Consider the following 25,029-nt stretch of genomic DNA (forward strand, 5'->3'; position numbering starts at 1 on the left):
TCCATGTTTTCGTGCATTGCTTCTGTTTGCAATGGTTATATGTCCTTTCCTAGCCTGGGACAGAAATAAAAAAATAAAACAGAATTGTGGGCATTTTTACCACATTCTCCCTCCCCCAGCATACATTATCCTATCCCTGTGTTTCTCAACTCCAACACCTTCAAGCTGTGTGGACTTCAACTCCCAGAATTCACCAGCCAGCAGGTCTGGCTGGGGAATTCTGGGAGTTGAAGTCCACACAGCTTGAAGGTGCTGAGGTTGAGACACACTGCCCTATCCAATCAATCTAATACTGTTTACTAGCCCTCCACTTCCACGCCTACCGGACCAGTCCCTTCCCTTAATGGCGGCCCCCTTGCCGCCTTCAAGCCCTTCCCTGAGCGGCCACGTGACTCCAGTTTCGCAGCCATTGCATCAGCCGCGCTAAATCCTCAATCTTAGCGTCATGCTGGCAAGTTGGCGTGACTCGGCCAATGTTGAGCTGATAGACAAGACTTTGGGCCAATCGCCGCCCACCTCTCAATCTTTAGGCCAATAGGATGCGTAAGCTAAAAAAAGATCTACATCGAGCCCGGTTGCGTAGCGCAAGCGCCGTCGCAGCTCCTGAAAGCGACGTCGCGTGTTGGGGGAGCGGTGTAAGAGCGAGGTAGGTGATTGAGATTGTTTGAATGAAAGGAAACAAAATGAATATGTTTGTTCTGCTTCAGTATCCCCTGTCTGTCTTCCAGGAGCTCAAGACGGCGTCCTCAGTGGCTCCCTCCCCCTCCAGTCTATCCGCACAACAACCCTGTAAGGTAGGCTGTGCGGAGAAAGAGTGGCAGAAGCCTCAAGCGCTCAATAAACAAGGTGGTGAGATGATTGCTTGCAGGCATGTGGGGCCATGGAGCTCCCTCTGCATTTTTGCCCCTTTGCTCAACCCTGCAGAGGATCTTAGGAGTTGGGCTCAGGTTGCTGGCTTGGGGGTGTCAGCTGCCTGAATGCCCCATCGTGGTTTCCTGCTGGGTCCTCTTGCAGGCCATCTGTGGGGACTGGGTGGGGGTGTCTCCAAAGATAGCAGATCAGGTGGCCCTTGGGCTCATAGTGGCTAAGGTGAGTTTGATTTATGGCCAAATGTACCTCAGCCACGGACCAGAGTGATGCACCACATCTTGGGCTCATCACACACCTCTTGCCCTAAGTTGTAACATGGCTTCTTCATATCCTATCCCAGGAGCTTAGCCATGGTGGTTTGCAAATTTTAGTTTAAGGGGTAGCATCTCTTGTGAACCCCACTAGGGTGACTTAGTATTCAGTATGTTACAGGGGAGCAAATCCTCAGTTGTTGACTGATAATTATGTGTAAGGGCTTCGGCTTTTATTATATGTTTATTAGATAGAGTTTTCTTTTTTATGCTTTTTTAAGTATTATTTTGGATTGTGAGATGCCCAGAGTTATTTGTGAAGATGTGTGGCCATCTACATTTCTTAAAGAAATAAAAACCTGTCAGAGCCAGTAAGTCTTGAAGACTCAGAGGGACTTCTGGGTGGGGAGAACAATGGTGGAAGAGGGGTTGGTGTCCATCTCTTGCTTTGTGAGCACCTCAGAGGCATCTGGGTAGCACTGTGCGAAATGAAATGCCAGACTAAGGTGCACCTTGACCTGGTGCAGAAGGGCAGATATGAAGTTGTGATGACCAGAGGATTACAACATTCCTGAAGAACACTAGAGTGTGGGAAATGTTCAGGTAATGTTCAGAGACCATGCAACTCCCAAGTCTTTAATTCACCTGGTTAATCGTTTTGTGCAAACCTAAGCAGTTGGTAGATAAGATTTCCTTTTCTGCTTGACCTGACAGTATCAACCAGCAATTTTACTTGTGGTGGCAATCAGTGCCGAGTTAAGTTTGATCACAAGGCCAGCAGCCATCAACACTCACATAATAAATTATATTTCCATTCTATGCCTCCACAGTCCTGGAGTCAAGACCGTTAGATTTTCTTTCCTGCCTTCCACTACCACCTTTATTTTTGCAACTAAATCACAGCTGAGGGAAGATAGCCACTCACCAAAGGTTGGAAGATGTGACTGTATATCTGTTCAAAGGGTTTCAGAGGCAGGTTTTGTAATAGGTTTTACCTGTCTTGCTTGCAGTCTTTGAGGACTGGAGCATCCTTTTTTGTGTGTGATTAGTTAAGTTATTCTGAGAGAATTTCCTTCAGACTGAAAAGGAGGACTACTTGAAGCCATCTGGATCTTCCAATGATACATCTTTTGATTATTGCTGGAGATCTAGCTTGAAGAGACCACTATTTTTGATTGCCTCATGCAGGGTACAGCAAGAATATTGGGTCACTATTTTCTGTTGTTTCTTCCCTGAAACCTGCTGCATCCTTCTTTCATTCACCATCTTTCAGTTTGGATGAGAATCAGATGGAGTCTGTACTTGCAAGTGGGATTAAAGAGAAGCTAGTAAGATTTGTGGAAAGGTTGGGCGTGTCCTTTTTTTCACCTGCTGCCACAAGGCCAATGTCTGGATATTCTATACCACTTTTAGGACAGTTCTCCAGTTTTTATTATGGCTTAGGGGTTTGTTTTTGCAAAACATCATGTTCATATAGGTGCTTAAGAGAGCCATTTGAAGATGGATATCCCTTATAGTGTGAATCACTTAAGGGTTGCCTGCTCTTACAGATGAAAGTGGAATATTTACTGCAGTTGAATGGTCGCCCATGACTTTTTTATCACCTTTCATTTTCTTCAAATCTGATGCTATATCTTTCCACCTCTCTCTCATCAGTACTGAGCAGCAGTCTCACAATGGAGACACTGACAGCCAGCGAGATCCGCCAACGGTTCATCAACTTCTTTGTGGAGAACCAACATACCTACGTGCACTCGTCTGCTACCATCCCTCTGGATGACCCCACCCTCCTCTTTGCCAATGCTGGCATGAACCAGGTCAGTTCCAATAAACACCTATAAAGAAGAGGGAACTGTACTCCCTTTCTCATAATTCTGGAACGTAGGGCCAATGAAAGAGCCTATTGTTTTACTTCACCCATGTCCTTAGTTTTGCAATTCAGTGCTATATATTAATGGAAGTCAGTTTATAAAAGAGGCTTGGATAGATTTATGGAGGTTGGGTCTTACAAATGGAAACTAAGTTGAACCTCTATCTCTCTGTGAATGTATGTATATAATATGCAAGGTAATGGAACTAATATATTTCTGAAGTACAAGATAATGGAGGCACATAATGGGGGAAAAACCGTTTGTATGTTACCTGGAAGCATTTGGCCATCTCTTTTTAGAAAGAGGAGTGGTTAAGGCTCCAGGCTAGAAGCCAGGAGGCTGTGGGTTCTAGTCCCACCCTAGGCACGAAAGCTGGCTGGGTGACCTTGGGCCAGTCCCTCTCTCTCAGCCCAACTCACCTCACAGAGTTGTTGTGGGGAAAATAGGAGGAGGAAGGAGTATTGGGTATGTTCGCCACCTTGAGTTGTTTATAAAAAAAATAAAGGTGGGATATAAGATAAATATTGAACTACTATGACCTCCCTATCTGATCTAGTACAATTTTAATGATAATGAATTAATCTGTAGCTGACTGATGTAAAGAGAGGTATCCATTTTTATATTGGTTAATCTTAATTGTTGTCAGTTTTGGGTGCCACATACTCAGAGTTTTCTGATTTGGATGCCCAACAGCTTGCCAGCATTCACAATTTGAAAAATGCTTTAGTTTTTAACTTATTTTGTCCTTACCATAATCTTGTGTAGTAGATCATTTTACAGAAGAGGAGCTACACAACTGATTAATTTTAACATGGTTGATATCAAGGGCACCATAAAATTGAGCTTAAACCAAATTTCCCATACTATGGGATTTCTGTTTCACATCCAGCGATACAAAATGATAGGCGCTAAGTCAACGTGTGCAATGCATTCTGATGCATTCCTGATGTTTTGGGTTGCAGTTCTCACAATTCTTGCTAGGGCTGATGGACACTGGAATCCCAAATATGTGGAGGGCGCCAGGGTGCCTACTCCTGAACTATTCTGACCTTAAAGGATGTTAAATTAGGACTAAATAAAGCATTTACGCTATGGAAGGGACCATCTTCTGTTCTGTATATATCTGCTGCTTTGATTCAAATAAAAATAGCACAACGTTCAGAACTTTTGTTTGTTACAACTTATATTTCCTTCCATGTAAATATTTGTCTAGAAACATTACTCAATTATTCTTTATTATAGTCTATATCAGATAAGGAAGGACTGAAAAAAATATTCAGGAACAAAAGCTGATTAATTTGTTCCTGGACAGTAAGTTTCTTTTTATATGATGACAAGAAATCTCCCCCCCCCCATTATTCTTTTAAAGAGGAATAATTAAAAAGGGAGTTGTGTGGCAAAACCCTTGGTTTACACACAGCACAAAGTGTGATTCATTAAGTAAGCCATGCTTGGTTGAATTTAACTTTGCACTAAGCTATGAATCAAAGCCAAGTGGCTGAGTTTGAACAGTACAATAAAAGCAAAACTGAAGTTGTTACATTATAGCTCAGCATAACATGCAAATCCAATCAGTAGTTCATCTTAGAAGGGAATCTGGAACTTCTCCCCCAAATCTAAACCTAGTATTTTGTCCATCGCTCATAGATCTGCAAGCTCATCCACCTAGTTTGCATGGAACTCCCAAGTTGAGAATTGTTTTCTTACTTTTCTCCCAGTTCAAACCTATCTTCCTCAACACTATTGACCCTTCCCATCCCATGGCAAAGCTGACACGAGCTGTCAACACCCAGAAGTGCATTCGGGCTGGTGGCAAACACAACGACTTGGATGATGTGGGCAAGGATGTCTATCATCACACTTTCTTTGAGATGCTGGGCTCCTGGTCTTTTGGAGATTACTTCAAGGTACAATAAGGGCACTGCAGGAAGCTTTCAACTCAAGGGTACGATGTGGGGGGCGTTGTTTTTGCTTTATGCACACATAATTTTTCCATCTTTGGCCTTTTCAAATAGGGCTGGAAATTCTCCTCTGTAAAAGCTTGGGAGCTCTTGCCAGAAATCATTGACAGTCATAGCCAAGATGGACCAGTTATCTGATCTTGCATGTTTTGAGTGTTTGGGATATTGATTTGGCTACTGCTTGATCATCCAAAAGAACAGAGGCAGCCTGCTCATATTTCCAGACCCATAAAATGCATTCCAAACTATGTACAGTTACATTGGTTGTTGTATTTGTGATGGCTTGGTGATGGTGTTATAGCATTTAGAATAGGGGAGACATTGAAAGAAAGGAAGAGCCTTTTGTCTGACAAGACCTTCACAGCCCTGTTTTTCACTGCCAACTCAGGAACTGGCTTGCAAGTTTGCTCTGGACCTGCTCACCAAAGAATTTGGCATCCCCATTGAAAGGCTTTACGTGACTTATTTTGGTGGCAATGAGGCAGCTGGCTTGGAGCCTGACTTAGATTGCAAACAAATTTGGCTGGATCTTGGGTGAGTTGGGATTACCCAGGAAATTTTTCCTTAACATCTAAAAAGGAGAGACTGTCAGAGAACACCCTCCCCCCCCAAAAAGAAGCTAAGGGGGATAAAGATCAGGCAGGGAGGGGTAAGGTATATCATCTCTCTTGGTCTTTCCAAACTAGTCTGTGCCTTAAATTTCCCCTTTCTTTGCCTCATACAAATTCCTGTGCCCTAAGAAAAAGAATAAACCAGGAATAGGTTTCACTGATTCCAGGTTTGTTGTTACATTTGAATTAAGAATTGTGGTTTAGAAACAAGGTTAGTGCAGTGTTTCTTAACGTGTATTCCTAGGTCCCCTTTCCAGGGTCTGGGAAATTGAAGTTATTTGCCAGCCTATGTTTAAAAATAATACAATATTAAAATCCCATCAAACAGTCTGGAGAAGTGGCAGCGAATGCGTCAATTTTAATTTTTAATATGGGAAATATTGATAAATATGACCCATACAAACAAAAACTCTTTTGGGGTTCTCCATAATTTTTAAAAGTGGGAAGGGATCCTGAAAGAAAGAAAAAAGCTCTGGTTTACTGGAAAACAGGCCATTCAGAAACCACATCTTGATCATCTAGCTTGCTTCTCATATTAGAGGTTTTAAACTACAGTTCTAGTTGGCTTTTTGCCAGGAATCTTCCAGAATGGTTTATTCTTTGGCTGCACAGGAATTGAAGGGAGTATCAGCCCAGCTCATGGGGTATTCCCTGACAGTGTTTATTGTTCTGAAATATTCTTTAGTGCTATCTTAGATTTGCTAGTGTGATGACAATGTTACTTTTTAAAAAACGAACCTGCTATGTACCCTTCAAATATCAACTTTCCAGCTTCCTACCATCCAGATGTGATGGGGCTCTGGTTCTCTGCTCAGAATTCCATGTTCACAGGGTCACATCTGGAGGGCTCAAAGTGGGGGAAAGCTGTTTGAAAATATTTGGGGCTCCTAATTAATCCAGAGTACTGAAGTTATGACTTGTGGGCTCTTTCTTCACCCTGTTACTCATGGAGCATTTTCTCCTTCAGTCTGTCGGAGAGTAAGATTCTTCCAGGTAGCATGAAGGACAACTTCTGGGAAATGGGAGACACAGGGCCCTGCGGCCCTTGCAGCGAGATGCATTACGACCGGATTGGGGGCCGAGATGCTTCCCACCTTGTCAATCAAGATGATCCCAACGTGCTAGAGATCTGGAATTTGGTGTTCATACAGTTCAACAGGTGATGCAGGAATTGGTTTCCTTTTGCTTGATGTCTGCTAGCTGTGGGTTTTCTCCACTCTGCTTCCATCAGAAGAAGGGCAATGTACAATTTCATTCCCACCTTTATATTTATGCATATTTGTGCATCATGTATCCATTTATGTACGTGTGCATACAGTGTGTGTGTGCATGCATACATGCATGTTTGCCTGTGTGTGATAGGACTCCATCATGGCTTCTTTTCTCACTCTCAGCATCTCCCTCCCTACCTCCACCTCAGTGATTGAATATCTTTAACAAAATACTAAATATTAGGAACTTCAGTAACCCTTAGAGCATGCTGGCTAGGGAATTCTGCGAGTTGAAGTCCACACTGCTTGAAATTGCCGAGGTTGAGAAACACTGCCTTAGAGCAACAGTGATGGTCAGTGGTCCTTCCAATGTTACTGGACTACAATTCTCAGCATTCTTCATCATTGGCCATCCAGGTGGGGGCTGTGAGATGCTGAATGGACACTTTTCCCCTATTGTTTCCCTTTCTCCTTGGGCAGGATTTTGCTTTATTACAGAACAGATTATTCCACTGCTGTATATTGGTTTTAATTTGCTTTTTCCTTTTTAGCACCCAGTCTTTATGAATCCAGTGGTGTTTCTAGATTGCATAAAGTTGGGACGAGGGGGAAGGACTGAATATCTGCTAGTGTTCCCTAGTCATAATGGTTATATTTCTTCTTCCTGGACCAGAGAGGCTGACGGGACCTTGAAACCGCTGCCAAAGAAGAGCATTGACACTGGCATGGGGCTGGAGCGGCTGGTGTCTGTGCTGCAGAACAAAATGTCCAACTATGACACCGATCTCTTTGTGCCTTATTTTGAGGCTATTCAGAAGGTATGCTCCAAGTGCATTGTGGGTCACTTTGTTGGTACATGGTTCGGCCTCTGGATAGCATAGGTCAGGCTGTCCTGAAAGCCTCTTTGAGCCAGTACAGCAAATGAATTCCTCCCTCATTATAACGGATTCTGCTTTCCAGGCTTTTTATTTTTTTGCTTTCAGACATAATGGATATTTATTGCTGCTGAATTTGGCCTCGTTGGCTGGAGCGGCGATGGTTTTGAGCCAGGACTGCAGATAGGTAGAGGCAGATCAGTAGCATGAACTAGCTGACCTTAACTGGAAGTCTTCCAGATAGATGGGCTTCAACTTCCAGAATTCTCTACGGCAGCTATACTGGTTGGGGAATTCTGGGAGTTAAAAGTCCACACATCAGGAGGGTGCCCAGCTTAGGCAAGGCTGCGATAAAGAATGAGATGTGAGCAGAGTCTTATATCCCGGGGCATCAGAAGTTGAAAAATCAGATTTGGTTAATGATGCAAATACAGGAACACAACAGTATCCATGGGATGGTATGAGAAAGTGAAATCTGGTAAGTAGGGACTGATCCAGGACAGGGGCTACTCCGTGGAGCCAAAGAATGGCATATCCAGGAGGCTGCCCAGAAGTACTTTCAAAACTAAGCCATGGGAGATTGGTGTAAGTTTTGTCAGAAACAGAGAAGGAAAACCAAATTTTTAATGGCTTTATACACTTTGGACCAGAATGTATAATTAGGCTAGCCCTTGAGAGGACTCATCAGTGAGTGAACTGAGCATTCCCAAGAGCTAACATACTTTAGCCATTAGTAGGGGTGTCAGAAGATAACAGACGTGTTCTCTGTTGCTCAGTTACAGGCCTAGAAGTAATGGAGAGCAGTTGTGTAGTAGCAGGTTTTGACTGAACGTTGGAAGAAACTTCCTAATGTGACAAATACTCAGCTGTGGAAGCGTCTCTTGGAATCTAAGGGGTTCGCTTTAAGTTGCATTTAAGCCAAGACTAGATGGCCACTGGTCACAGAGCTGCAGTTATATCCTGCATGGGGCAAGGGTTAAATGGTATGATCACCAGGCTTCCTTCCATCTCCCATTATTCTGCAAAACTGCTCGCATATGAACCTGGCCTTTCAATAAGACTTTCCCTCAGAGGTCCTGCTCCTAAAAGATCTTTCTTAAGAGGGAAAATGGGCTCAACTGCAAACTTTCTGTTGTGATGCCACCACGGTTTGGAACGTGGTACTCGCAACATAATTCTCACATTCATGAGAATTTCCAGTTTTCTTTCTTCTTTTTCATAGGGGACTGGCTGCCGGCCTTACACCGGGCAGGTTGGCGAGGAAGATGTCGATGGCATAGATATGGCTTATCGGGTCCTGGCTGACCACGCCCGAACCATCACCATAGCCCTTTCAGATGGGGGGAGACCTGATAACACCGGCAGAGGGTGAGGCTGCTTGTAATTCGGCTGATGGGGCTGTCCCTGTGGTAAGAGCTGGGCCAAAACCAAAGGGAATTCCTTGTAATTGAATTGAGGCCCTTGAACCCCATTTGAAGCTTCTCACCTAATGCTCTCATAGTCATTTCTTCCGGGGTCTTAACGTTTTGAGAAATGTGACTAGCCAGAATATGTAACAGATTCTTACCTTCTGTTCCTTCCTGCAGGTATGTTCTGAGGCGCATCCTCCGACGTGCTGTGCGCTATGCCCACGAGAAGCTCAATGCTCCCAAGGGGTTCTTCGCCACACTGGTTGATGTGGTGGTACAGTCCCTGGTAATCCTTCTCTCATGTCCCCAGCCTCCTGCCCTCTAGCTGCAATAGAGTGATACTCTAAGCTCAGTAGAGTCAAGGGAATTCTCGGAGTTGTAGTTTCAGCACACCTAGAAAGCATCAGGGAAGGCTGCTCTTCACACTTTCTGGACGCATGGATGGCTGAGCAGATGAGATGATCTGCCTTCACTGTTCCTGTTCCTCTCAGGGTGGAGCCTTCCCCGAACTAACAAAAGATCCAGATATGGTAAAAGATGTTATCAACGAAGAGGAGGTGCAGTTCTTGAAGACACTCAATCGAGGACGACGCATTCTTGACAGGAAGATTCAGAGCTTGGGAGACAATAAAATAATTCCTGGTATGTAAGACATCACCCTTCCTATGAATAGTCCCAGTGAACTCAAGAGAACAGGTGAAGTCACACATGTCTCGGGATAATCTTTCTCCATCCCAAAGGTCACTAGTTAGAATAACATGGTGGCGCTGGACATGAATCTTTCTCTTGATTTTTGCTTGAGTCTTAAGCATGAAGGTTTCTTGATGTGAGCAGAATTCTTCCATCTGGTGGAGAAGGAGACCCAGCATATATTGCATGTCTGGTCCAGACACAAAATGAATAGCCTCTTTTCCACCTTCTTTCTGTGTTTTACCACATCATTTAATTCTTCACTGCTAAGAACCTAATCAGCAGGCTGCTCTGTGAACTGTTTTGACTGCTCATGAGGTTCATCATCCTTGCTTATTCTGTCAACGACTTTATTCTTTCTCAACTTCCAGGTTTATGCAAACCACCAATTTAGGTGCCCTAATCAGGGGACAAGTGTCCTTCATCCTTTGGTGTGAAAAGGCTGACCGGAGTCTTCCTTCACTCACATGAACTGTTTCTTACCTTTTGTAAGATCCTGTGCGTTCCTCCCACTGTTTCTTTCCATAGCCAACCCTCAGTGCACGTTGCACAAGAGCCTTCCATTCCCTTCTCCTCTTACTTAGCGTAAGGAGAAATAGAAGCTCAACTGTTACACAGGATGATCCTTTCACAGGGTGTAGAAATCCCACAAAGAGGATCCTTTTGCACTGGGATGCTTCCATGGTGCCTTGACCATTGGCTCTTTCTTTCTGGCCCCTATTCAGGAGACACAGCCTGGCTACTATATGACACTTACGGTTTCCCTGTGGATCTCACTGGGCTTATTGCAGAAGAGAAGGGGCTAAAAGTTGACATGGATGGCTTTGAGGAGGAGAGGAAGACTGCTCAGGTAGGGCTTGGCTGTGATCCGCAGTCTCAAGTTACACAGGGCTTGTGTATCTTTCTACTCATGGCCAGGATTGAGGAATTACCAGAATGTAGGTGAAATGCATACTGATTAAAAATCGCCAACAACCACACTAAAGCCATGTAGTTCATTTGTATGCAGAATGGAAAAGATTGCCTTTGGCGGCAAAATCTCTTGTCCTGTCCATCTAATCCACCTTTCACGTTTGGGTTTGTTACATTTCCAGTTGAAGTCCCAGGGCAAGGGAGGTGGTGATGAAGATCTCATCATGTTGGACATCTATGCTATTGAAGATCTCCGCTGCAGAGATCTGGAGGCCACAGATGACTCCCTGAAGTACAACTATTCGTCAGATCCGAACGGCTCCTACGGTGGGTTCCAGGCTGTTCCTTCAGTGCTACATATTCTGCCTGTCCCAGTGCATTGGCACAAGGCCTGCCTTGAACACATTCAAATGAATTGCCTTCCTTGTTTTCAGATTCAGAACTTTTTTTATCGCATGATTTTCCTCGTACATCCAGTGTCTAATTCAACAGTGTGAACAAATAGTTGAATTGGGAGATGATGGATCTAATTTTTTAATAAGCAAATTCAAAGTAGGAGGTTTTGTGGTAGAATCCCCACCCCCACCCCAGTTATAATTTTGTCTCTGTTTATGGGGAAGGACCATCATTCAACAGAAAAGCACATGCTTTGGATACAGAAGATACCAGGGTCAGGCCATGGTATCATGAAACAAGATTAGGAAAGACTTTGATCCGAAACCTTAGAGAACTGTTGCTAGGCCCAATCTCAGAATTGGAGTTCAAGTTCTGACCCGATGCAAAGCAGCAGCTTTTTATCTCTCAGCCAAAGTATCTTGTTCTAAGATTGTTGGGATGTTTCCCTTAGCCAACATTTTGATCTTTTTTTTTGCTGGGGATCTTTAAGATAAGTGCATTTCTTTGGGCAAGAACCACAACCTATTTCCTTAGCTGTCCAAAACAGCTTCAGATGTGTAGGACCATGCAGGCTGGAAGTTCTGGGAATTGTATCCCAACACATCTGGATGGCATCCAGTTGAGGAAGGCTGGCCCTGAATTTGGTATTCTGCAAATACCAAGGCTGTCCTTGCCCATCTTTTGCATTGATCTTATTGCTGCCGGACAACAAGAGGCTTACATGTTTTTACCCTATTTGGGTGTTTTGTTTTGTTCTGTTTTTTTCACATACAGAGTTTGATAGCCCTAGGGCCACAGTGAAAGCTCTCCGACGGGAAAAGACCTTTGTGGAGGAAGTTCATACAGGCCAAGAGTGTGGGGTTGTACTGGACCAGACTTGCTTCTATGCTGAACAGGGTGGACAAATCTATGACGAAGGCTACTTTGTTAAAGAAGAAGATGGCAGTGAAGATGTAGGTTGGCCAGATAGATTTGGTGGGAACCTTGATCTGCTTCATGATGGGAGGGCTTTATGGACAATTAAACTCTCCTCCTCCCCCTCACTCTTTCCTTTAGGGTCTGGTGACTACAGCATGTTGGAGGATCGTAACTAGTTCTGCAATCTCAGAAGAGATTATCAGAAGAGGTTCTAGAATCTAGCATGCTCTCAGCTTGTTGGGATCTGTCTCCATTATCAGCCTTCCTGATTGATTTGATGAACTACATCCGCTGACTCTGTTTTTTTGCTTTGCAGAAGACGGAGTTTACAGTGAAAAATGTACAAGTCCGAGGGGGTTACGTGCTCCACATGGGCACAGTCTATGGGAACCTCAAGGTGGGAGATTCTGTGCGCCTGTTTATTGATGAGGTGAGTAACTCACAAAGGGAAGAAGATTAAAGGAAAGTTGAGCTTGGATTTTCCCATTAAATCCTTCTTTTAGAGTCAAATCTTGATTAAAATTGGATATGATAGCCTATTGCCCAGATCATTTATGGACCAGAGCTGGCTGACTTAAGTTGAGCCTGGCTTCTTTGGATCATTGATGAGAAGGACCCTTCCTTCCCCTTGCAGGTCCTCTCATCTCCAGTCACGTCTCTCTTACCTTTCAGCCAAGGCGAAGGCCCATTATGAGCAATCATACTGCCACCCACATCCTCAACTTTGGTTTACGTTCTGTGCTGGGGGAAGCTGATCAGCGAGGATCCTTGGTGGCTCCAGACCGATTGCGGTTTGACTTCACTGCCAAGGGAGCCATGTCTACACAGGAAATCAAGAAGACAGAACAGATTGTTAATGGGATGATTCAGGAAGCCAAGGTACAGTGGGACACGGTTCCAGTGTCATTGGGTTGAACCAGCTTGGAATATAATGACTTCCCTGGTTTCTGGAGACAGGTGCATGAAACTCTATCCAGATGAGTATGTGGATATGCAGAAGAAGATAGGTCACTCTCTACTTCCCCCACCCAATTGGTTGTGCATAGAATTCCATCCTGTTCTTTCTGGAAACACTGGGCTGTTAGAAAGCCATTTCTCCATTCCTCCCTTGCCATCTGCTTGCATTCGGGCTGGTAAAAGAGAGGCGTGTCTGTTCCTCTTGGCCATCCCTTTTTACTACATCCTGCACAGAAACCAGGTGGACTGGTGGGGGAGAAACAGCTCATTTTATGAAAGTCAGTTGAGTTGAAATTTTAGAAGGCTAGCATTTTTCCCCAGGTAAAATATTTCTTGGCTTTAATATACAAGACTGTATGCAGTTAGACAGCTGCCCTGCAGAATCTGGCCTCACAGCCTTAAAAATGTCCAAAATCTTTTTTTTTTCTTTCCTCCTTAAATAATGGGTTGTTTTCTGCCAGAGGTTTTCAAAAAAACATGCTTTTGGCCTGCAAAGACATCCTTTTTCTTGAGAAAGATGAAAACAGTGAACATCTTGTTGATACGTATGGGATGGTTTTTGTATACATTATTCTAACAATTCTTCCAGGAGCCTTGCAGTAGACAATAGCATTATCTGAAAATGGCTGAGTTTGGCAAAATACATGAAACTAAGCTAAAACACAACTGGATAGTTGCAGGTCAGGTATTGTGAGAAACCCAGCTATTCTCTCTCAAGGCCATGCTATGTAAGCACGGGTATTACGCTTTCTTAACCCAGGTTTATGGCTGTGTTCACACAACCTGCTTAGTCTGACTCATTTTCTGGGTTCGTACAATACATTGAACCATAGATTAATAACATTGGCTAGGTGCATACAGTATGTGAGAAAAATTTCCTAAGCAATACCGTAAGTTAAAACCAACCAAGTCCGTTTATTGCATGGAGGCAGCTGCTAGGTTTTTGGCCTGATGAGGCTGAGATAACTTGGAGCACATTTCCCTGTGTGATTATATAGAGCTAAAGAGCTCCTCGCCTGCATAAAGGAAATTAAACTGAAGCGGTGTTGGCTTCTAGTATGGTCAGAGGCCAAATTTCACTTATCTGTAGCGGGGCTTTATACGTTGGCAGAAAAAGAATGGTCTTGGGACAGTTGCACTCAGGGTAAACTTCTGGATCACTTTCCCTAGAATCAGCTAATCTTCAATGTCCCTGTGATCAATTTCCCAGATTGTGTATGCCAAGGACTGTCCCCTGGCAGCTGCCAAGGCCATCCAAGGCCTCCGAGCAGTCTTTGATGAGACTTATCCTGACCCCGTACGTGTTGTCTCCATTGGCATACCAGTGGAGGACATGCTGGCTGATCCCTCCAGTGCAGCGGGTGCCATCACATCGGTCGAGTTCTGCGGGGGGACGTGAGTACCTCAGGGTTGCAAAGAGGGCCACCGTTGGGAATCCAAAGCTACAAATCCTGTACATGCATGTTCCTACCTAGCAGGACAGGTCTTTAAATCCAGACATTTTTTTGGTTTCCAAGGTGGGAGGTATTAAAAACTCACCTGGAGCTTCTTAACCTGCAGTGTTTTTACAGGCATTTGCAGAACTCGAGTCATGCTGGACATTTTGTCATTGTGTCGGAAGAAGCGATAGCTAAAGGCATCCGGAGGATAGTGGCCATCACTGGTGCAGAAGCACAAAAGGTAAGTAGAGAAGAAAGGGAGCCAGATGCTGTGGGGAAACTGAGGGAGCTGAGAACCTGACCTGTGTAGGTACAGCTAGAAGGATACATTTGATCCCTGTTTAATTTTAAGCTAAGAGACTGGTCCTCATTCACACTTGTAGTCAACCTGATCTCCTTCCATTTTGGCATGCTGGAGAGAAGATGGTCTTCCCTTCCGTAACCCTGCGTCTCCTTTCTCTTCAAGGCGTTGAGGAAAGCAGACAGTCTGAAAAAGCAGCTGGCTGACCTGGAAACCAAAGTGAAGATCCAAAGGACTCCCAACAAAGAAGTCCAACGTGAGATTGCAGATCTCGGCGAGGTAGGAAAGGGAGGGGGAAAGAAAAGGCAGTTGTCGCCACCCTCCTAGGATTCTCTAGTCGGGCTGGTCATTTCCAAGCTAGCTAAAGAGTTGCAGTTTACAACTTGCTGGCTAGGTTTATAGCAGTGTTTCTCAGCCTTGGTGACTGGAAGATGTGTGGACTTCAACTCCCAGAATTCTGAAAGTTAAAGTCCACACATCTTCCAGTCACCAAGGCTGAGAAACACTGGTTTATAGGCAGGACTTTACATATCAGTTCCAAAGTGACTAGAGGATCTCTGCATAATTCAGTAGCTGTTATATGCTGGGGTGGAGAGCCTCCAGCCACTTGGCTAATGGTAGAGGGACTTCTTGTTAGATACCTATCTTTCTTGCATGCTCCAGTCCTTGATCAGAGAACTTTGCTTTTAGTGATGGGAACACACCAGATGGGTCTCCTGTGTAAAAGTTGAAGTTGTAACATCAAGTTATTCTTCCATTTGCAGGCCCTGGCTACTGCCGTCATTCCCCAGTGGCAAAAGGATGAGCTCAGAGAGGCCCTAAAAGCACTAAAGAAGGTTATGGATGATTTGGATCGGGCCAACAAGGCAGACATCCAGAAACGAGTGAGCTTGTCTCCTGATTTTCTTTCTCCTGCTGTTACTCATGAATTGCTTAGAAATTGTTCTGTTTCCCTTTGAAACACAGGCAGGTGGTGAGCTGCAGAGAACGGTTCTGCTGCTTGTGTCATCTTAAGGGGCAGCCTGCCTGTTTCTTTTCTCATGCATTGTTGCTGTCATCATCATCTGCTCCTCTTTCTGGATGAAAGACCTTTAACTTGGTCATCTTTAGAAACACCGAAGTCTGAAGAGATCTATATAATCCTAAGAGAACATTTCCTAATCTGGGGTTTTTTGGGTGCAAAGACTAAACTTCTAGAATTCCTAACCGTTGCCACACTGGATGGGAATTTTGGGATGTATAACTCTAAAACATCTGGAGGACCTCAAGTTGGCAAAGGTTATCAAACTTGTCAGATCTTCTGTAGTGAATCTTAACTGTAGCAAGCCAGACTTGGCTGAATCGTCGGTGTATTTATTTTTCTTGCCGTTGGAACCCTGACTAAGTACAAAATGTAGCATAAGAACTTTCTCTGTCTTGGCAAGGAGCATCGTTTTTCTGTCTCTGTCATTTGCTAGCCCAGGAGGCAACCCAACATTTGTCTCACGCTTATCTTTGTTCTCCAAGGTGCTGGACAAGATGAAGCAGCTCATTGAGGCTTATCCCAACCAGCCCCTAGTCATTCTGGAAATGGAGAATGGTGCTTCTGCGAAGGTAGTTTCTTCAGCTGTCTTTTTCCTGTTCAGGCATCCTTTGTGAAATAGGCAGAAGTGCTCAGGGAAAGGGGAGCACATTTGGTTCTCATCTAGAGGACAAGATGAGGCTGCAAACAAACATCATCATCTTGGCATGAAATGACCTGTGGGCTTCCCTCTGGCCTGACCTGGATTGCCAAACTGTTTTTTCCTGATCCAACTTCAAACGCCAGTTCACAGCATGCTCTTTCTGTACAGGCATTGAATGAATCCTTGAAACTCTTGAAAACCCATTCTCCTGAGACCTCAGCCATGCTTTTCACCGTGGATAATGAAGCAGGCAAAATTACCTGTTTATGCCAAGTCCCTCAGGTAAGTAAGGCGGGAGCATCTCTAAGACCATGGGTGGCCGGGGAGAAATAATATGGATAACTCAAAAAGCAGAAGCTCCATTCTTTCTTTTTAAAGTTGTAGAGCTAGAGCAAGATTAGAGAGCTTCTGAGATCCCCCAGATGTTTCTTGAATCATAACTCCCAATCGCCCCAGCCAGTATGACCATCAATGCTGGGAATCTGTACACTGCTGAAACTCTTGTGTCTGTTTGATACTTTGTAACTTTTAACTGGGCAAAACGGTACATCATAGGGCAACCATTTTTTCTGAACCAAGGTACTTCATGTTGGCTAAATTACAGAATGCGTACAAAATCCAGGATCCATTACTCCCGTGGGACTGAAATTTGGCAAATTTTATAAAACATTTTATGACATAAAAATTATTGTAAAATATTTTATGACATAATACAAAATGTCATAAAACATTTCCTGTGATCAGCTCCTGATGTTTGGCTGGGCTATACAGTTCAGCGGGGGCTACTTTCAAGGCAGATCCATCTCTCCCTGAATTTTTAAGAACTTTTCCAGTACGTTAGAAGCTCTGCCATTGTTGAAGGCATCGAGGAATCTGGTAAGTATCTCTAAAACGATGACCCAACAGGTCATGGGTTATCTAGTTGCATCTAAAAGGCAATACCTTCCTTTAGCATGGTTTGTTTAACTGCTGATTTACTAAGCCACAAGTGGACAAGCTCATGCTTTATAGCCAAGTTTGCATAAGATGGTAAGCCAACACCAAACATTAAGAGTCAGCCCAGTGTTGAAACCCAGCTGTTGTAATTTGGACTTGAGCTGTTAGTATCATTTGCATGCATTTGTAAACAAAATTGACTGGTTGCCCTTCAGCAAGCTCTTCTGCCTGCTACCCATAGCCTCTTCACATTCCCTGAATCCAGGGAGACATACAGAGAATCCTGCTGGATCAGATTTAAAGGCTGACCTACCACCAGCCACCACCTCCCAATGGCCAGCCAGTTTATAAGCAAGACTGGAAGCCAAGGGCCCTGGTGGCTTTCACCAGCTGATATTCAGTGGCCTGTGGCCTCTGAGCACAGAGCTTCCAGCGAGTGATCAATTTATCTATTTGTCAAATTTAGTTGGCTGCCCATCTCACACAGAGTGACTCTGGGCAGTGTACAACAATTCATTAAAACAATATATATAAAAACAATCATCGTTAAAATATAAAAACCACAAGGCACAAGAACAGTGAATATTAATCACAATAGGGGAGCCATCTCAGGATTGCACTGGTCCCCTGGGATCCCCAGGCCTGATAACACAGCCAGGTCTTGAGGGACCTCCAAAGCTAACCTCACTTCAGGGGTGAGAATATTCCATAAGGGGGGCACTGTGGCAGAGAAGGCTGCAACCAGTTGTAAAAGCGAGCGGGTTGCCAAGCACCCAAATCATGATCACGTGACTGTGGGGGTGGTGCGACGGTCGTAACTTCGAGGACAGGTCGTAAATAACCTTTTTTAGCCCGGTTGTATCTCCAAACTGTTGTTAAATGAATGGTCGTTAAGTGAGGACTACCTGTACAATCTCTTTCTTTGGGGCATGATTTCTTAATAGGGCAAATGTTCTGTCTTTCAGGAAGTTGCCAGCAAAGGGCTGAAGGCCAGTGAGTGGGTGCAGCAGGTCTCCAGGCTGATGGACGGCAAGGGAGGAGGGAAAGACCTGTCAGCCCAGGCCACAGGCAAAAACACCGGTTGCCTCGAGGAAGCTCTGCAGGTGGCCACAGAATTTGCCAAGCTCAAGCTTGGCGAGCTGAAGAACTGAACCCCGCCTAGGATCAAACTCCAGAAGGATGTTCCTTGCCTGCAGGCCAATAGCTTAGAAGTTTATTTTAGGGGCATCTGCGGAGGACTAGACTGTACCTGGTTATCCGACATTCATCTGCTTTTGACACTAACCCAAGAGAGGTGGTTGGAAAGGGCAGTGATCTGGATACCCGGCCATGAAACCAGGGCTGTGCCCCTTTGAGTCCCATCTCCTGGGAATAGCCCAGCTGTCTCAGGACACCTGCTGCTGAGGGACTGACCTTCCTTTTGTACACCCATTGTCACATAAGTGTATCCTTTGTTGCAATGCCACTGTGCAGTTTAAAGGAAATTCCGCATTGTTTCCTTCTCATCTGTGGTTTAAGCGCTGAGGTTGGGGTGTCATAATGTGAGTATGTGCAGGGATGACCATTGCCTGCTGTCATCACACGTCTCCTTTCTAACTGTGGAAACCCTCCCTCCACTCATTTTATTCACCTCTGTTAGAGCAAGCCTGCCCTCCCCGTGAAAAATTGTGGGTCAGATAGGGCCAGTGTTATGAATAAAGAAGCAAACACCACATATTGCATGCTGGAAATAATGAACATGTCATTTTACTGGATCAGCACATTGCATGCAAGCAGGGACAAAGTACAAGCTTCGGATCTACGCAATTCATTCTCCACTTCTTTGCATGGGTTTGGAGAAAACATTAGGAAAATGAAGCCTTATCGCAGTGTTTCTCAATCTTGGCAACTTTAAGATATGTGGACTTCAACTCCCAGAATTAACTCTGGGTAATCTTAATTACCCTATTATGCCCAGCTAGATGTCAGCATCCAGCAAGCCTTGGGTGATCTTGAAAAAGCTAAGCAGGGTGAGGCCAGGCTCCTACTTGGGTGGATGACTGTCAGGGTTGTAGACTAGACTGGGAATTTGGAAAAGCCTCACTTGGGAGAAGTCAGTATTGAGCCACTTCCATGTTGTTGCCACAGAATTCACCTGAACACGGTCGTGGAGTCACCTGGAATCAAGCTTGACTCAAAGAGGTCTTGACTTTGTTAACTCAAATGACTGTTCACCTCTTTCAAGCCATACCAGAGGAAGAAAGACCCACTAATCTCAAAATTTATTGCAGCTTAATTTAGTGTTATATAAATACTGATCTACATGATGCTACTGTATGGGTTGAGGAAGTGTTCTCAGAGAAGGAGGACTTAGAGATGAACATATAATTAGCTTTCTTCTCTTTATACTGCAAGTTTCTTAGACTTTAAAGGTAAAGAAGCCTTAAGTCAAGTCAAGCTCCACTACAGCCAAGCAATCTTCTTGGCAGCATTACAGAAATGGTTTGCCATTTCCTTCCATTTTTTTCTTTAAACTTCCCAGTCTGGCCTACAGCCCTGGAATTCTCAGGTGGTTCCGCATCCAAGTACTAACCTTGGTTGATCCTGCTTAGCTTCTGAGATGAACTGATCCTAAAGCCTGCTAACCTTCATTTTTACCTCCATCTTGTAGATGCATAGCATCGGGCTGTTAAGAATTTGTAGGAGCTGTGGCATTAGACCCAAAGGCCAGGAAAACCAGAATGATTAGAAGTGTGGGTTCTGCCCTTCGTTGGTTTTATGCATTTCTAAATTAATGGCCCTTGTGTGGTTTAATTGCCTGTTTCAAAAGTATCAACAGGTAGAGGCAGTGAAAAATGTTTGCATGCTGTCTTGAGTCCTTGTTAGCTCACAGCTACATGCAGTTCACAGGAGAGGCACTTAAAAGGAAAACAAAGTGACTGCATCATTTAGCAGTGGCATTCTGCTTGAGGAAGAGTTCTTGAAAGCCTGCACATCGCTTGTAAGTGTAAATGAGACTAATAAAGCTGCTGTTGTTGTGGGCAGTAGGTGAATTAGAACAAGGAACGGTGTGATGAGTTTTGTCACTCTGAAATCATTTAATTTCCATGCTTTTGAGGTATGCAGCCTACAAATACTCAGGGTAGAGTATTGGCAAGCTAGGTAGAGTTTGGCTGTCTTCAAGTAGGCAGCTACTCATCCAGTGCATAGTTAAACCTAGCAGTGGCTACTAAAAGTAGGCATTTTTTGAACATGATCTAAAAAAAAAAAAAGCCCTGGGCCTCACCTGAGTCCAGCACCTACCAGCTATTCATTAAAGCAGCCCTAAAAAGTTGCAGCTGCTTTAAAGAATCCACTCGTTCAAATGAATGCAGTTTTGGAGCTTGGGCAGATGCCTGAGAAACTGTAGGCTGCTTTAGTAGAGAAATGCTGGATGGCTTTAAAAGGGACTGGAAAAATTCAGGGAAGATATTCGTGTCAGTAGGTGATGACGCACGTATGTACACGCACATAGAATATGGGAAGCAGTGTGCCTGTTTTGATTGCTGAAGGAACCTATCACGTTGCTGTTTAACTCGTGCCCTTGATGCTGCCATCATATGTGATAGTCACAGATTGGCACAAACACAATGCCTCTTTATTGCCACCACTTGTCACCAAATTGGATGTACAACATGGGGAAAGGGCTGGGTCCCTTGAAAGCTTGCAGTTGGGACAGCAGTGGCCTCTGGCAAAAGAGATAGAAAGATGAGAACTAGTCTAGCAGCTTAGACCAAGCTGACTTCTGTGCTTAATTTATGGTTCAGGGAGCTGTGCAACCTGGAAAATAGGGTAAGCTGTGTTTCTGTTAACCATGAGAATGCCATGTGAACACAGCCCCAAACCTGATGTTTCTAATCTGCTCTCCTAGTATAGTGGTGAGTGCTGCCAAATTTGAAATAAGGCCACTGAGAAATAGCTATTACTGGGTTTAGTGGAATCCAGAATTGTATGGGAGAGGAAAATTATCCAGAAGGGTGCAAACTCGAGCCAATACTGGGTTTCAGAAATAAAATGGGATGTGCAAGAAAACAGGAAGACTGGCTTGCATTTGTCTTCCTAAACCCTCAGACAAATCCAGCTTTCCCCTTAAACATGTTTGTTTGGAAAATACAGGCCCAAATTGAATGAGAGTTTCTACTTAAAAAGATTTAAAATGGTGTTTTTGTTAAATACAGATAGAGAGCACGCTTGTGGATGCTGTAAAAGAGCTGTGCTAGTCTGTGGTAGCACCTTTTCCAAATAGATTTTATTAAAAATGCGATCCCTGGGGAAGGTAATGGCAACCCACCCCAGTATTCTTGCCGTGAAAACTAAATGGATCAGTACGAACAGAGATATGTCAGTATACCATCGGAAGATGAGACCCCCAGGTCGGAAGATGGTCAAAATGCTACTGGGGAGGAACAGAGGATGAGCTCAACTAGCCCCAGACGTGATGACGCAGCTAGCTCAAAGCCGAAAGGACGGCTAGCGGCCGACGGTGCTGGTGGTGAACGGCGAATCCGATGTTCTAAGGATCAACACACCATCGGAACCTGGAATGTAAGATCTATGAGCCAGGGCAAATTGGATGTGGTTATTGGTGAGATGTCAAGATTAAAGATAGACATTCTGGGCGTCAGTGAACTGAAATGGACTGGAATGGGCCACTTCACATCAAATGACCACCAGATCTACTACTGCGGACAAGAGGACCACAGAAGAAATGGAGTAGCCTTCATAATTAATAGTAAAGTGGCTAAAGCAGTGCTTGGATACAACCCAAAAAACGACAGAATGATCTCAATTCGAATTCAGGGCAAGCCATCTAACATCACAGTGATCCAAATATACGCCCCAACCACGGATGCTGAAGAAGCTGAAGTAGAGCAGTTCTACGAGGATCTGCAGCACCTACTGGACAACACGCCTAAAAGAGATGTTATTTTCATCACAGGAGACTGGAATGCTAAGGTGGGCAGTCAAATGACACCTGGAATTACAGGTAAGCATGGCCTGGGAGAACAGAATGAAGCAGGACATAGGCTGATAGAATTTTGCCAAGACAACTCACTCTGCATAACAAACACACTCTTCCAGCAACCTAAGAGATGGCTTTATACATGGACTTCCCCAGATGGACAACACCAAAATCAGATTGACTACATCCTTTGCAGCCAAAGGTGGCGGACATCTATCCAGTCGGTAAAAACAAGACCTGGAGCTGACTGTAGTTCAGATCACGAACTACTTCTTGCGCAATTTAGGATCAGACTAAAGAGATTAGGGAAGACCCACAGATCAGCTAGATATGAGCTCACTAATATTCCTAAGGAATATGCAGTGGAGGTGAAGAATCGATTTAAGGGACTGGACTTAGTAGATAGGGTCCCGGAAGAACTACGGACAGAAGTTCGCAACATTGTTCAGGAGGCGGAAACAAAATACATCCCAAAGAAAGAGAAAACCAAGAAGGCAAAATGGCTCTCTGCTGAGACACTAGAAGTAGCCCAAGAAAGAAGGAAAGCAAAAGGCAACAGTGATAGGGGGAGATATGCCCAATTAAATGCAAAATTCCAGAGGTTAGCCAGAAGAGATAAGGAATTATTTTTAAACAAGCAATGCGCGGAAGTGGAAGAAGACAATAGAATAGGAAGGACAAGAGACCTCTTCCAGAAAATTAGAAACATTGGAGGTAAATTCCAGGCCAAAATGGGTATGATCAAAAAGATGGCAAGGACCTAACAGAAGAAGAAGAGATCAAGAAAAAGTGGCAAGAATATACAGAAGACCTGTATGGGAAGGATAACAATATCGGGGATAGCTTTGACGGTATGGTCAATGAGCTAGAGCCAGACATCCTGAAGAGTGAGGTTGAATGGGCCTTGAGAAGCATTGCTAATAACAAGGCAGCAGGAGATGACGGCATCCCAGCTGAACTGTTCAAAATCTTGCAAGATGATGCTGTCAAGGTAATGCATGCTATATGCCAGCAAATTTGGAAAACACAAGAATGGCCATCAGACTGGAAAAAATCAACTTACATCCCCATACCAAAAAAGGCAAACGCTAAAGAATGTTCAAACTATCAAACAGTGGCACTCATTTCACATGCCAGTAAGGTAATGCTCAAGATCCTGCAAGGTAGACTTCAGCAATTCATGGAGCGAGAATTGCCAGATGTACAAGCTGGGTTTAGAAAAGGCAGAGGAACTATTCGGGACCAAATTGCCAATATCCAATGGATAATGGAAAAAGCCAGGGAGTTTCAGAAAAACGTCTATTTCTGCTTTATTGACTATTCTAAAGCCTTTGATTGTGTGGACAATAACAAATTGTGGCAAGTTCTTAGTGGTATGGGGATACCAAGTCATATTGTCTGCCTTCTGAAGAATCTGTATAACAACCAAGTAGCAACAGCAAGAACAGACCACGGAACAACAGACTGGTTTAAGATTGGGAAAGGAGTACGGCAGGGCTGTATACTCTCACCCTACCTATTCAACTTATACGCAGAACACATCATGCGACATGCTGGCCTTGAGGAATCCAAGGCTGGAGTTAAAATCTCTGGAACAAACATTAACAATCTCAGATATGCAGATGATACCATTTGATGGCTGAAAGCGAAGAGGAACTGAGGAGCCTTATGATGAAGGTGAAAGAAGAAAGTGCAAAAGCTGGCTTGCAGCTAAACCTCAAAAAAACCAAGATTATGGCAACCAGCTTGATTGATAACTGGCAAATAGAGGGAGAAAATGTAGAAGCAGTGAAAGACTTTGTATTTCTAGGTGCAAAGATTACTGCAGATGCTGACTGCAGTCAGGAAATCAGAAGACGCTTAATCCTTGGGAGAAGAGCAATGACAAATCTCGATAAAATAGTTAAGAGCAGAGACATCACACTGACAACAAAGGTCCGCATGGTTAAAGCAATGGTGTTCCCCGTAGTAACATATGGCTGCGAGAGCTGGACCATAAGGAAGGCTGAGAGAAGGAAGATCGATGCTTTTGAACTGTGGTGTTGGAGGAAAATTCTGAGAGTGCCTTGGACTGCAAGAAGATCAAACCAGTCCATACTCAGGAAATAAAGCCAGACTGCTCACTTGAGGGAATGATATTAAAGGCAAAACTGAAATACTTTGGCCACATAATGAGAAGACAGGACACCCTGGAGAAGATGCTGATGCTAGGGAGAGTGGAGGGCAAAAGAGGGGCCAACCAAGGGCAAGGTGGATGGATGATATTCTAGAGGTGACGGACTCGTCCCTGGGGGTGTTGACGACCGACAGGAAGCTCTGGCGTGGGCTGGTCCATGAAGTCACGAAGAGTCGGAAGCGACTAAATGAATAAACAACAAAAGGCAGCAGCTTTCTCGAGCTTCAGCACTGAAAGCTGATTGATTATGTCCATCAAGTCAGTGTCAGCTCCTAGTAGCCACATCAATTTTCTCCGTGACAAACTGAAAGCTTATACCTTATTATGCTGGAAAAGGTGCTACCAGATGACTCCTGATCCACAGTTTATGGGGCTCTGTCAAGGGTCAAATTAAGCTTTGCGCGTTTGAAAAAGCAAAGGTTACGGTTGAACAGGCTTATGGCTGCATAAACAAGTAGCAATCTGTTGCTGCCTAAAAATAAAAAATACGTGCAGTGGTGCTCTTTGTCAGCAGAAAATAGGCACACTGCAGAGATTGATTGTGTGCCATCAAGTCATTTTCGACTCCTAGCAACCACATAGGTAGATTGGTCCCTAACC

At 44.2% G+C, this 25,029-nt stretch overlaps 1 protein-coding gene across 2 annotated transcripts; it reads left to right on the top strand.

The window, feature by feature from the left end:
• Positions 1-624: 624 nt before the first annotated feature.
• AARS1 (alanyl-tRNA synthetase 1) lies at positions 625-20,317 on the top strand. Of its 2 annotated transcripts, none has more exons than XM_063313164.1 (22): positions 625-646; positions 729-794; positions 2,778-2,938; positions 4,711-4,899; positions 5,342-5,487; positions 6,532-6,723; positions 7,449-7,593; positions 8,873-9,018; positions 9,237-9,345; positions 9,551-9,701; positions 10,475-10,599; positions 10,844-10,988; positions 11,832-12,010; positions 12,292-12,405; positions 12,648-12,854; positions 14,143-14,327; positions 14,504-14,612; positions 14,838-14,951; positions 15,437-15,556; positions 16,179-16,265; positions 16,505-16,618; positions 18,238-20,317. In XM_063313164.1, exons 3-22 carry the CDS (start codon positions 2,798-2,800, stop codon positions 18,421-18,423), a joined length of 2,904 nt encoding a protein of 967 aa, XP_063169234.1. In that variant the 5' UTR covers positions 625-646; positions 729-794; positions 2,778-2,797; the 3' UTR covers positions 18,424-20,317. The 2 variants fall into 2 exon arrangements, with proteins under 2 accessions (XP_063169234.1, XP_063169235.1); XM_063313165.1 differs by having other exon boundaries at positions 633-650; positions 732-794.
• Positions 20,318-25,029: the final 4,712 nt, after the last annotated feature.

Source organism: Candoia aspera, chromosome 11, assembly GCF_035149785.1.
Source record: "Candoia aspera isolate rCanAsp1 chromosome 11, rCanAsp1.hap2, whole genome shotgun sequence".
NCBI classification, from domain to species: domain Eukaryota; kingdom Metazoa; phylum Chordata; class Lepidosauria; order Squamata; family Boidae; genus Candoia; species Candoia aspera.